The sequence below is a fragment of the Coregonus clupeaformis genome, unplaced genomic scaffold, assembly GCF_020615455.1.
Source record: "Coregonus clupeaformis isolate EN_2021a unplaced genomic scaffold, ASM2061545v1 scaf2226, whole genome shotgun sequence".
NCBI classification, from domain to species: domain Eukaryota; kingdom Metazoa; phylum Chordata; class Actinopteri; order Salmoniformes; family Salmonidae; genus Coregonus; species Coregonus clupeaformis.
Genome location: NW_025535680.1, coordinates 6,072 through 18,309, shown reverse-complemented (window position 1 = coordinate 18,309; position 12,238 = coordinate 6,072). Strand labels below are relative to the sequence as shown.

At 41.0% G+C, this 12,238-nt stretch overlaps 1 protein-coding gene across 2 annotated transcripts; it reads right to left on the bottom strand.

Moving 5' to 3' along the window:
* Window positions 1–242: 242 nt before the first annotated feature.
* LOC121567209 (ATP-sensitive inward rectifier potassium channel 1-like) lies at window positions 243–11,733 on the bottom strand. Of its 2 annotated transcripts, none has more exons than XM_041877139.2 (2): window positions 11,598–11,733; window positions 243–1,826 (listed from the first exon to the last, which is right to left on the bottom strand). In XM_041877139.2, the coding sequence occupies exon 2, from the start codon at window positions 1,814–1,816 to the stop codon at window positions 695–697; it is 1,122 nt and encodes a 373-aa protein (XP_041733073.1). In that variant the 5' UTR covers window positions 1,817–1,826; window positions 11,598–11,733; the 3' UTR covers window positions 243–694. The 2 variants fall into 2 exon arrangements, with proteins under 2 accessions (XP_041733073.1, XP_041733072.1); XM_041877138.2 differs by having other exon boundaries at window positions 11,649–11,733.
* Between the last annotated feature and the right edge of the window lie 505 nt (window positions 11,734–12,238).

The following is a 12,238-nucleotide window of genomic DNA, read 5'->3' as shown; positions in this document are numbered from 1 at the left end:
AGCATGCATGTTCCAGTGAAGTATTATCTTGGGGATGTCCTTGCACTTCACAGTTATAATGAATAGGTGTTCTAATGTGGTCCTGCAGTAGCTCAGTTGGTAAAGCAAGGCACACACAATGCCAGGTTTGTTGGTTTGTTTCCCGCTGGGATCACAAAAATGTATGCATTTAGATAATGTGAGTTGCTTTGGATAAAAGTGTCTGCTGTGGCATATTGAATAAAAGCAATTTGAGTCATATCTGGATTGTAAATGTTTTTAATACAAATATTAGTTTGATAGTCTCTTCAAGTCTGATTCTTAAAACAAGCCTAAATACAGTATCTTCAAATACCTGTTATCGGTAGATACCAGCTTCAAAAAGCTGTTCTCTCAGGAATGTGTCTCATTTAACTTGTGGTACTCCCTATACTAAGATTCAATAACTGAGTAAGATAACTCAAGATATATATTCTTAAAACAAGCTAAATAGTCTAACACGGTCAGCACTTGATAAGTAAATAATTCTTAAAATAAGATACGATTTTAAAGTATGAATGCAAGAAAATCAGATTTGTTCAGATTTGTCGTTTTTGCAGTGTTCAACCAAAAAGGGTAACCTATGGGCACAGCCGAAGAACCCTTTTGAAACCCTTTTTTTCTAAGAGTGTGCAACTGGCTTCTATTTCTATGGCCACATATTTCCTCCAAAAGCTCACATATTGGTCATATTAGGTTGTTCTAAGTTATCAATCACTTCAAATTCCCCGTTGTCGATTCCGTTAATGGAGTGGAGGTGGTGTCCCTTCATGTTGTGGAAGCAGTAGGCACAGTGTGCAGTAGCCACGGGCACCACCTTGGAGAAGTTGAAGAAGTTCACTCTGTACTTGCCCTCTTTGCTGCGGGAGATGATGGGCAGGAAGTTGTAACCCCACATGATTTCCTGAGGGATGAAGGAAGTCCTGACCTGGCAGGCTGAGCTGGTGTACTCGGCTGTGCCGTCCAGAAAGACCACCAGCTCAAACTCTTGCTTATGGAGTGTGTCCACTGCCATCTCAAAGAAAGGGCTAGTCTTGTCAATCACATGGTAGAGTGTGAGAGGGCACACAAAGAAGAGGTTGTCCTTCCCAGCGTCCACCATGAACTCAATGTTCACCTGGTCCATGATGATCATCTCTCCGTCGGGTTTGATGGTTGTCCTCAACAGCTTGCCGTAGATCTGGCTCCCGATCATCAGGGTCTTGCGTAAGTTGGCCACTCTTATCATGAGGCAAAGCAAGTCCTTCTTAGGACAGATGACAGCCATCTCACTGAATGTGATGGTCTTGGCTCTTTTCTTAGGGATGGAGATCTTGGCCAGGATGACTCCACACATGAAGCAGTTGATGATGTTACCTATGAGGTACTGGATAATGATGAGTGTTACAGCACCAGAACAGAAAGGGGTGATGGCGCGTCCACCGTACCCGATGCTGGTCTGGGTCTCCATGGAGAAGAGGAATGCTGTAATGAGATTGTAGACATTGTCCACACAGGGGATGTGGCCATTTGAGGGGTTCTGCCACGCCAGGTCCCCGTTGCTCCGGGCGATCCAGAACCACAGCAGTCCGAAGATGAACCAGCTCAGGGTGAACGAGGCGATGAAGAAGAAGAGGACAAAGCGCCAGCGGAACTCCACAAAGGTCGTCCAGAAATCCATGAGGAAGGCAAACTGGTTGCTGTACTTCACGTTGCCGAATTCAATGTTGCAGCGGCCATATTTGGTCACCAGCCGGGCTCTGCGGATTCTTCTCTCCACCAGGTGGTCATGGATGCGCTTCCGGATGCCAAACACCATTTTCTAGAACCTGTAGAGAGAAGAACAATTTGTTTGTGAAATAGTTTATGTTTTACCCCCTTTCATTCTATGGAACCAATTAGGTAAAACACACGGTAAAAAGTCCCACTGACCTTCATTCTCATCAAAATCTCATTATATGAAACAACTCAGTAGCACAAACACCTCAGTCAGTCTATGATCAATTAAATTATTTCACATACAGTACCTACCCCAGCCATCAGTCTTATTATTTAACTGTAAAATGTTGCTCTAGCTACTAGCAGTTGCTATGCATCACTTGAACATTTCTATCCGCAGTTAAATCCTGTAATCCTGGGCACATGCCATAGTCAAGACCCAGATGATTTTACCATCATCCATTAGCCTTTATTATGTTTAAATCAGTGATTTTGACTGTAAAACGTCATATTCTGTTATCTTAGGGGGAATTGGCAATGTATAGACCCATAATGGAATTAGTGTTATATCTTAACAAATATTTAACGTCCATAGGTTTGTTTAGTGTCTCTTGCACAATGGTAGGCCTGGTTATGTGAGTTTTGCTGAATAGTCACAAGGGTAGACCTGGTTTATGAGCGTATTGGGACATAGCCACATGTGTAAACCTGGTTCGTATTGGTATTTGGCCTCAAATATGCAGGTGTAGATCTGGTTTATATTACAGTTTTTTCCAACTGCTTACACACAAAATATTTTCATGTCACACAATTTTTGAAACCTCTCACTCAAAGTGCAAAACTACACACCAAATCTCCAAAACCATAAGCTATTTCTCAGCTTTTGACTCAGTTGTCAATTGCATAAAACACTTTTTCAAAACACTACACACAATTCTCTACCTAAAACACAAAAAATCTAACAGGAAGTGACTTGCTTTCCTTTTCCAAACACAACCAATCAAAATGCTACACTTATTCACCAGGTCAAACACACTCTCCTCACATGTTCAAACACTAATAGCTTAACTGATCACTAACCAATCACTGCTTTACTGTACTATAGGACTGTTTTGAACAATGGATGAGATAACAATGGACAGAGAGCAAGAGGAGTAGGAGGGAGAGGCAGGGGAAGAGGAAGAGGAAGAAGAGGACGAGGAGCAAAGAGAAGGAAGGAGAGCCATCTCTGATGAGATTAGGGCAACACTTGTTGATCATGTGATCAACCACGGTTTGACCATGAGAGAGGCTGGACTGAGAGTCCAGCCCAACTTGAGGTCGATTTACAGTGGCGTCCATAATTCGAACCTTCAGAAATGAGAACAGGTATGCAACTATCTAATGACTATTTTAGCATTACAGTAATGTACTGTAAAACACGTATGACTGCATAGTATTGCATAAACATTTGTAACTCATCAATGCTGTAAGCCTGTCGACCATAGACCGCATCCTCCAATGGCACCAAGTGACGATGAAACAACTTTACAAGGTGCCATTTGAGAGAAACTCTGACAGAGTCAAGTCTGCAACATGACTTTTGTAGAGGTATGTATGCACACTACTTCCAGTACTTCAGACATACCATATTTACTCATCTGTATATCATTTTGTCTGTTACAGAGAGTATTGGAGATGGATGCCCATGTACATTTATTTATGTGGATGAGGTTGGCTTCAACCTCACCAAAACCAGGCGCCCATGGAAGAAATGTAATAGGACAGAGGGCAATTACCAATGTCCCTGGACAGCGTGGGGTAATATAACTATGTGTGCTGCCATCACTCAAAAACGGGTTCCTCCATCACAATGCCACACTGGGTCCGTACAACACCGGACATATCCTCACTTTTCTGGATGCAATTTCACACAATGCTAGTCCCTGATCCAGATCAGGAGCCTGCTAGATTTGTGGTTATATGGGACAATGTTAGTTTTCATCGGGCTTGTTCTGGTCCAAAACTGGTTTTCCACCCATCCACAATTTGTAGTTTTGTACCTACTCCCATATTCACCTTTTCTAAATCCCATAGAGGAATTCTTCTCAGCCTGGCGCTGGAAAGTGTATGATCGCCAACCCTATGCCAGCATGCCGCTTCTCCAGGCAATGGAGGACACATGTGGGGACATAGAGGAAAGCCTCTGTCCAAGGTTGAATCGCCATGCTAGGAGATACTTCCCTCGATGTTTGGCAAGAGAAAACGTATCTTGTGATGGGACTATGTTGTGGCCAGACCAGCCCGGAGAAGAGATGAAGCGTAACCTTAGCACTGGTACTGCCCCCCTACCATTTCCTGGACTGCCCCCGGACCCCCACACACAATTGTGCTCTTTACTGTATTCTAAAGAATATACTTTTGGTTTACATATGTTTATGGTTTTGTTGTATGCTGCTGTATACAACAGTAATGTTTGGCCTAATAAATATTTTCTGTTTCTACATCGCATTGGTGTTTACAGTGTACTTGTTACCTCTCAGCAGATTACTTTCACTGTAGAACATTGTATTGAAATGTATATATAAGCCTATGAAAGACCAAAGAGCTTTAGATTTAGAACAACAGTGTTTACATGGTATATCCAAACATGTACTATTATGAAAGAAGTGTTTGCCATTTGATGCAAATGCTTCATTCTGACATGTGTTTATGGCATTTTGAATGAAGTGTTACATTTTGAAGGAGATGTGAGGCATTTTGCATTTTGTGTGTGCAGTTTTGGGAATTGTGTGTAGAGTTTTGAAAAAAGGAGACATAGTTTTGAAAACGTGTGTAAGCAGTTGGAAAAAACTGTAGTATTGGGACTCAGTCAAAAGTGTAGACCTGGTTTGTAGGAGTACCTGAGCTGAGGTGCAGGGGTAGACCTGGTTTACAATATAAAATATAAATCAGGCTTCGGCACATTTAGACCTGGCTTAGTTGAATAATTGGGTTCAAGCACAGGTGCAGACTTTGTATGTACAGTGGGGAAAAACTGTATTTAGTCAGTCACCAATTGTGCAAGTTCTCCCACTTAAAAAGATGAGAGAGGCCTGTAATTTTCATCATAGGTACATGTCAACTATGACAGACAAAATGAGAAAAAAAAATCTAGAAAATCACACTGTAGGATTTTTAATGAATTTATTTGCAAATTATGGTGGAAAAATAAGTATTTGGTCAATAACAAAAGTTTCTCAATACTTTGTTATATACCCGTTGTTGGCAATGACACAGGTCAAACGTTTTCTGTAAGTCTTCACAAGGTTTTCACACACTGTTGCTGGTATTTTGGCCCATTCCTCCATGCAGATCTCCTCTAGAGCAGTGATGTTTTGGGGCTGTCGCTGGGCAACACGGACTTTCAACTCCCTCCAAAGATTTTCTATGGGGTTGCCCGGGCGGTGTGTTTGGGATCATTGTCATGCTGAAAGACCCAGCCACGTTTCATCTTCAATGCCCTTGCTGATGGAAGGAGGTTTTCACTCAAGATCTCACGATACATGGCCCCATTAATTATTTCCTTTACACGGATCAGTCGTCCTGGTCCCTTTGCAGAAAAACAGCCCCAAAGCATGATGTTTCCACCCCAATGCTTCACAGTAGGTATGGTGTTCTTTGGATGCAACTCAGCATTCTTTGTCCTCCAAACACGACGAGTTTAGTTTTTACCAAAAAGTTATATTTTGGTTTCATCTGACCATATGACATTCTCCCAATCCTCTTCTGGATCATCCAAATGCACTCTAGCAAACTTCAGACTGGCCTGGACATGTACTGGCTTAAGCAGGGGGACACGTCTGGCACTGCAGGATTTGAGTCCCTGGCGGCGTAGTGTGTTACTGATGGTAGGCTTTGTTACTTTGGTCCCAGCTCTCTGCAGGTCATTCACTAGGTCCCCCCGTGTGGTTCTGGGATTTTTGCTCACCGTTCTTGTGATCATTTTGACCCCACGGGGTGAGATCTTGCGTGGAGCCCCAGATCGAGGGAGATTTTCAGTGGTCTTGTATGTCTTCCATTTCCTAATAATTGCTCCCACATTTGATTTCTTCAAACCAAGCTGCTTACCTATTGCAGATTCAGTCTTCCCAGCCTGGTGCAGGTCTACAATTTTGTTTCTGGTGTCCTTTGACAGCTCTTTGGTCTTGGCCATAGTGGAGTTTGGAGTGTGACTGTTTGAGGTTGTGGACAGGTGTCTTTTATACTGATAACAAGTTCAAACAGGTGCCATTAATACAGGTAACGAGTGGAGGACAGAGGAGCCTCTTAAAGAAGAAGTTACAGGTCTGTGAGAGCCAGAAATCCTGCATGTTTGTAGGTGACCAAATACTTATTTTCCACCATAATTTGCAAATAAATTCATAAAAAATCCTACAACGTGATTTTCTGGATTTTTTTTCTCAATTTGTCTGTCATAGTTGACGTGTACCTATGATGAAAATTACAGGCCTCTCTCATCTTTTTAAGTGGGAGAACTTGCAGAATTGGTGGCTGACTAAATTATTTTTTTCCCCACTGTATGTAAATTGGAGCTGAAGTACAGGTGTAGACCTGATTTGTATGAATATTGGGACTGAAATGCAGAAGTACACCTATTTCTATGACAATTGGGGCTGACATGTAGCAGTAGACTGGTCAAAAATCACATTTTTATTTCACCTTTATTTAACCAGGTAAGCCAGTTGAGAACAAGTTCTAATTTACAACTGCGACCTGGCCAAGATAAAGCAAAGCAGTGCGATAAAAACATCAACACAGAGTTACATATGGGGTAAACAAAACAAAAAGTCAAAAATACAACAGAAAATATATATACAGTGTGTTCAAATGTAGTAAGTTATGGAGTTAAGGTAATAAATAGGCCATAGTGCAAAATATTTACAATTTCGTATAATATTGGAATGATAGATGTGCAAAAGATGATGTGCAAATAGAGATACTGGGGTGCAAATTAGCAAAATAAATAACAATATGGGGATGAGGTAGTTGGGTGGGCTAATGTCAGAAAGGCTGTGTACAGGTTCAGTGATCGGTAAGCTGCTCTGAAAACTGACGCTTAAAGTTAGTGATGGAGATAAGAGTCTCCAGCTTCAGAGATTTTTGCAGTTCATTCAATGACTAAGATATGCAAATAACAGGGTTGGAATGTGAAGCGAATAGCTGGATTTAGGTTACTGTTGGTGTCTTAGGGAATACAGGCCTAAGGAAAGTGGATAACATGGCTGAGATAGGCAAGTAACAGGGATGAGGTGTATAGGCAAAGGAAATGTCAGAGATAATGCATGGTTGATTTCTGTATGATGTTTACTAGTGCGTGCTGTAGTAAAGTGGAGCTTTTTGTTAAAATTAAATGATGTCCTATGCCTAATTGTCATGATGAAGAGAGTTTAGAACCCCTTCAAAAAAAAATTCTTTAGGGGGTAGATCAGCTTTAAAATTGCAGATAGATTGTAGATTCCATCAATGTAATCGTCTGCATCACTTCCAATCACCCATATATTTTTTGCAAGTATAAATATATATATATACAGCACCAGTCAAAGGTTTGGACACACCTACTCATTCAAGGGTTTTTCTTTATTTTTACTATTTTTTCAGAATAATAGTGAAGACATCAAAACTATGAAATAACACTATGGAATCATGTAGTAACCCAAAAAGCATTAAACAAATCAAAATATATTCTAGATTACCCTTTCCCTTGATGACAGCTTTGCACACTCTTGGCATTTTCTCAACCAGCTTCATGAGATAGTCACCTGGAATGCATTTCAATTAACAAGTGTGCCTTCTTAAAAGTTAATTTGTGGAATTTATTTCCTTCTTGATGCGTTTGAGCCAATCAGTTGTGTAGTGACAAGGTAGGGGGGGTATACAGAAGATAGCCCTATTTGGTAAAAGACCAAGTCCATATTATGGCAAGTACAGCTCAAATAAGCAAAGAGAAATAACAGTCCATCATTACTTTAAGACATGAATGTCAGTCAATCCGGATAATGTCAAGAACTTTGAAAGTTTCTTCAAGTGCAGTCGCAAAAACCATCAAGCGCTATGATGAAACTGGCTCTCATGAGGACCACTACAGGAATGGAAGACCCCGAGTTACCTTTGCTGCAGAGGATAAGTTCATTAGAGTTACCAGCCACAGAAATTGCAGCCCAAATAAATGCTTCACAGAGTTCAAGTAACAGACACATCTCAACATCAACTGTTCAGAGGAGTCTATGTGAATCAGGCCTTCATGGTCGAATTGCTGCAAAGAAACCACTACTAAAGGACAGCAATAATAAGAAGAGACATGCTTGGGCCAAGAAACACGAGCAATGGACATTAGACCGGTGAAATGTGTCCTTTGGTCTGGAGTCCAAATTTGAGATTTTTGGTTCTAGCCTCCTTGGATTTGTGAGACACGGTGTGGGTGAACGGATGATCTCTGCATGTGTATTTCCCACCGTAAAGCATGGAGGAGGAGGTGTTATGGTGTGGGGGTGCTTTGCTGGTGACACTGTCTGTTATTTATTTAGAATTCAAGGCACACTTAACCAGCATGGCTACCACAGCATTCTGCAGTGATACGCAATCCCATCTGGTTTGGGCCTAGTGGGACTATCATTGTTTTCAACAGGACAATGACCCAACACACCTCCAGGCTGTATAAGGGCTATTTGACCAAGAAGGAGAGTGATGGAGTGCTGCATCAGATGACCTTGCCTCCAGAGTGCAAAGAACCTTGGCTTGACCCTGGACAACACCCTGTCGTTCTCCACTAACATCAAAGCGGTGACCCGATCTTGCAGGTTCATGCTCTACAACATTCGCAGAGTACGACCCTACCTTACACAGAAAGCGGCACAGGTCCTAATCCAGGCACTTGTCATCTCCCGTCTGGATTACTGCAACTCGCATGCTGCAGCCCGTCTGGTGTTCAACCTTCCCAAATTCTCTCATGTCACCCCGCTCCTCCGCACACTCCACTGGCTTCCAGTTGAGGCTCGCATCTACTACAAGACCATGGTGCTTGCCTACGGAGCTGTGAGGGGAACGGCACCTCCTTACCTTCAGGCTCTGATCAGACCCTACACCCAAACGAGGGCACTACGTTCATCCACCTCTGGCCTGCTAGCCCCCCTACCTCTATGGAAGCACAGTTCCCACTCAGCCCAGTCAAAGCTATTCGCTGCTCTGGCACCCCAACGGTGGAACAAGCTCCCCCACGACGCCAGGACAGCGGAGTCACTGACCACCTTCCGGAGACACTTGAAACCCTACCTCTTTAAGGAATACCTGGAATAATATAAAAGTAATCCTTCTACCCCTCCCTCCCCCCCCCCCCCATAAAAAAAAGTGGTTGTCCCACTGGCTATTATAAGTTGAATTCACCAATTTGTAAGTCGCTCTGGATAAGAGTGTCTGCTAAATGATGTAAACACTTGTTTGGTTACTACATGATTCCATATGTGTTATTTCATAGTTTGATGTCTTCACTATTATTCTACAATGTAAAAAATTGTAAAAATAAAGAAAAACTCTTGAATGAGTAGGTGTGTCCAAACCTTTGACTGGTTGTCACGCCCTGGCTCTGGGGACTCTTAAATGTTGAGCCAGGGTGTGGATTTTTCTATGTTTAGTTTTTCTATGTTTTCATTCTAGATCGTTTTGATCTATGTTGGCCGGGGTGGTTCCCAATCAGAGGCAGCTGTAGCTCGTTGTCTCTGATTGGGGACCATATTTAGGCAGCCTGTTTTGCACTAGTCTTTGTGGGATCTTGTTCCGTAAGGTTTGTTTTGTATTAACCTAGGACTTCACGTATCGTTTGGTTTGTTGTTTTGTTCGTGTGGTGTACTACAAATAAAATGTACGCTTATCACGCTGCGCCTTGGTCCGTGTCTTCAGTCGACGATCGTGACACTGGTACTGTATGTGTATATATATTTACAAGAAAATATATGGGGGATTGGAAATGATGCAGACAATTTCATTGAAAAAAATAAAACAAAACCTTGTTTACACTTTGACTTTTTCCACATTTTGTTGTGTTACAGCCTGAATCGAAAACAAATTAAAAGGAGATTTTGTGTCACTGGCTTACACACAATACCCCATAATATCAAAGTGGAATTATGCTTTTCGATTTTTTTAAACAAATTTATATTTACACTTTGTTATTATGGGGTATTATGTGTAGATAGGTGAGGGGAAAAAATCAATGTAATCTATTTAGAAATTTGGCTGTAACACAAAATAATGTGGAATAAGTCAAGGACACTGTAGGTATTGGAGCTGAGGAATAGGGGTAAATGTCAGTTACATTTCTTATAGGCAGAGCACTGCATGTTCTCATTGGTCACCATTGTGACCAAGAATAAAACATCATTTTTTACATACTTTTCAATAAAAAAAAAAGCAATATGGATGACATATTAGGGTTACTAATGGCATACGATTTGCATAGTGGCATGTCTGAGACACATTTGGGAACAAATGGGTTAAATCCTGTAATCCTGGACACAAGCCATAGTTAAGACCACAAGTCATTATAGAAAGAAAGTTATTGTTGAAATATTTAACTCCACTTGCCCAAATCAGTCAGATAACCATAACCTCCCTAAAACCATCCTCATCTAGCCTACTACAACCATTTGGATGCATATAAACTGGCCCTCTCATAGTAATCACTGGTATGTTACTGAAGAAGTGTTTGATGGATGGAAGTGTTTGATGGATGGTCTCTAGCAAGATTAACAGCATAGGAGCTTTCTGAATAAATCTGGCCTATGTTGCTGCCAAGCTATGACAAATAGTTGGATGTTTGTTAGGGGGTGTTAAGTCAGTGCCGTAAACTGGTGCGTTTGTTTCTACGCTCAAAGCTTTGAAACGTGCTGTATTTCACAAACATCAATCCGATAGTCACACACTATTCTTTGTTGTGAAGCTTTTCTCTTTCTATCTCGCAAAGCCTTTCACACATATTCATTATTTCTTCCCCATTGTTACTGTAAGGTGATATAACGAATGCTGAGATCATCATGAGGTTTACTTTGATACGACGCTTGGCTGATGCTTTTCAATAATATACTTTTGAAATTGAGTGATCATTTTATTAGGACTGTGCGGTTCAGTTGTCATTGTAAATAATAACTCTTCAACAATTAATGATTTCCCCAGGAACATTTCATAATAATTTATCGAAGGTGTGTTACACAGTGTACTGCAACCAATGCCAGGGTAATAGGGGCCAGTTCCACCCTTGTAATCATCGGTTTGTGATTAATTGCGATGTTATGACTACACTTACTCATATTTTGATGTTTCAGCCAATTGCTGTAAATAATTAACTTAATATTTACACTGATAAATGTTGGCACATGTTGTATAATTAATTTATATGGTGAGAGGTCAGAAAGTTTGCTAATTATTTTCCCCTTTTGCGAGAGGGACCATGGCTACTGTAAATATATATACAAAATAAAACATTTAATAAAAAACTATCCCTCTAAAGACAATTTCCTTTTAATGTTAATATCCTCAACAATATACAAGACCACACTACTAGGCCAGCTACAGACGCATCTGCATACAAAGTTTGGAGTGGAGTCAGATTAGTCATATAACACACAATATGTTTACTGGCAGACATGCAACTCTTCACTGTTTTTGTGAACAGTGCTTCTTGGAAACAAGAACATTAGCGGAATGCCAATTAAAAATATATGCACCACTTATGTTAAGAGAGAGTATACACCAAGCCATGTAGTACACCAAGGGCACCTTATCCTCAAAGTGGGTACATGTCAACATAATGGACATCATCATTACACTGTTGTTATAATTGGAGAACACAAAGTGAAGTTTTCACTCACTGGATGATAATGGTCCAGCTAAGTTGAGGTCCTCACTCAAACTGAGCTCACCTGTCAGTGTGTAAACTGTGGAAATCCAAAGATGTGTTGCCCTCGGTCTCTGTCTCTCTCTCAGCCAGTCTCTGAAGGTGTGACCTCTGAACTGTAGAAGTGTTCTCTCAGTGCTACACCTGTGTGCTTTTATAAAGTATTGTACTGGTCGGACTGGAATCACTTCAGGTGATGTTTACACGCACACAAACATAAAGTACTGGTACCGCCCTCCAGCAGGGCTGTTATGTGTTTACCCCACACAGTGCTGGTACCCAGGGCCAGCCTGAATACCTTCTGCTACACCACCAATGTTTAGGCATATATACACACACACACACTTGTATTTGCTGTTGATGGTGTGTCTACACTACTGGTCAAAAGTTTTAGAACACCTACTCATTCAAGGGTTTTTCTTTATTTTTACTATATTCTACATTGTAGAATAATAGTGAAGACATCAAACTATGAAATAACACATATGGAATCATGAAGTAAACAAAAAAGTGTTAAACAAATCAAAATATATTTTATATTTGAGATTCTTCAAATAGCCACCCTTTGCCTTGATGACAGCTTTGCACACTCTTGACATTCTCTCAACCAGCTTC

What these genes read in the sequence shown, in the direction of transcription:
- LOC121567209 (XM_041877139.2), bottom strand. Translation starts at nt 1,816, where the DNA reads ATGGTGTTTGGCATCCGGAAGCGCATCCATGACCACCTGGTGGAGAGA.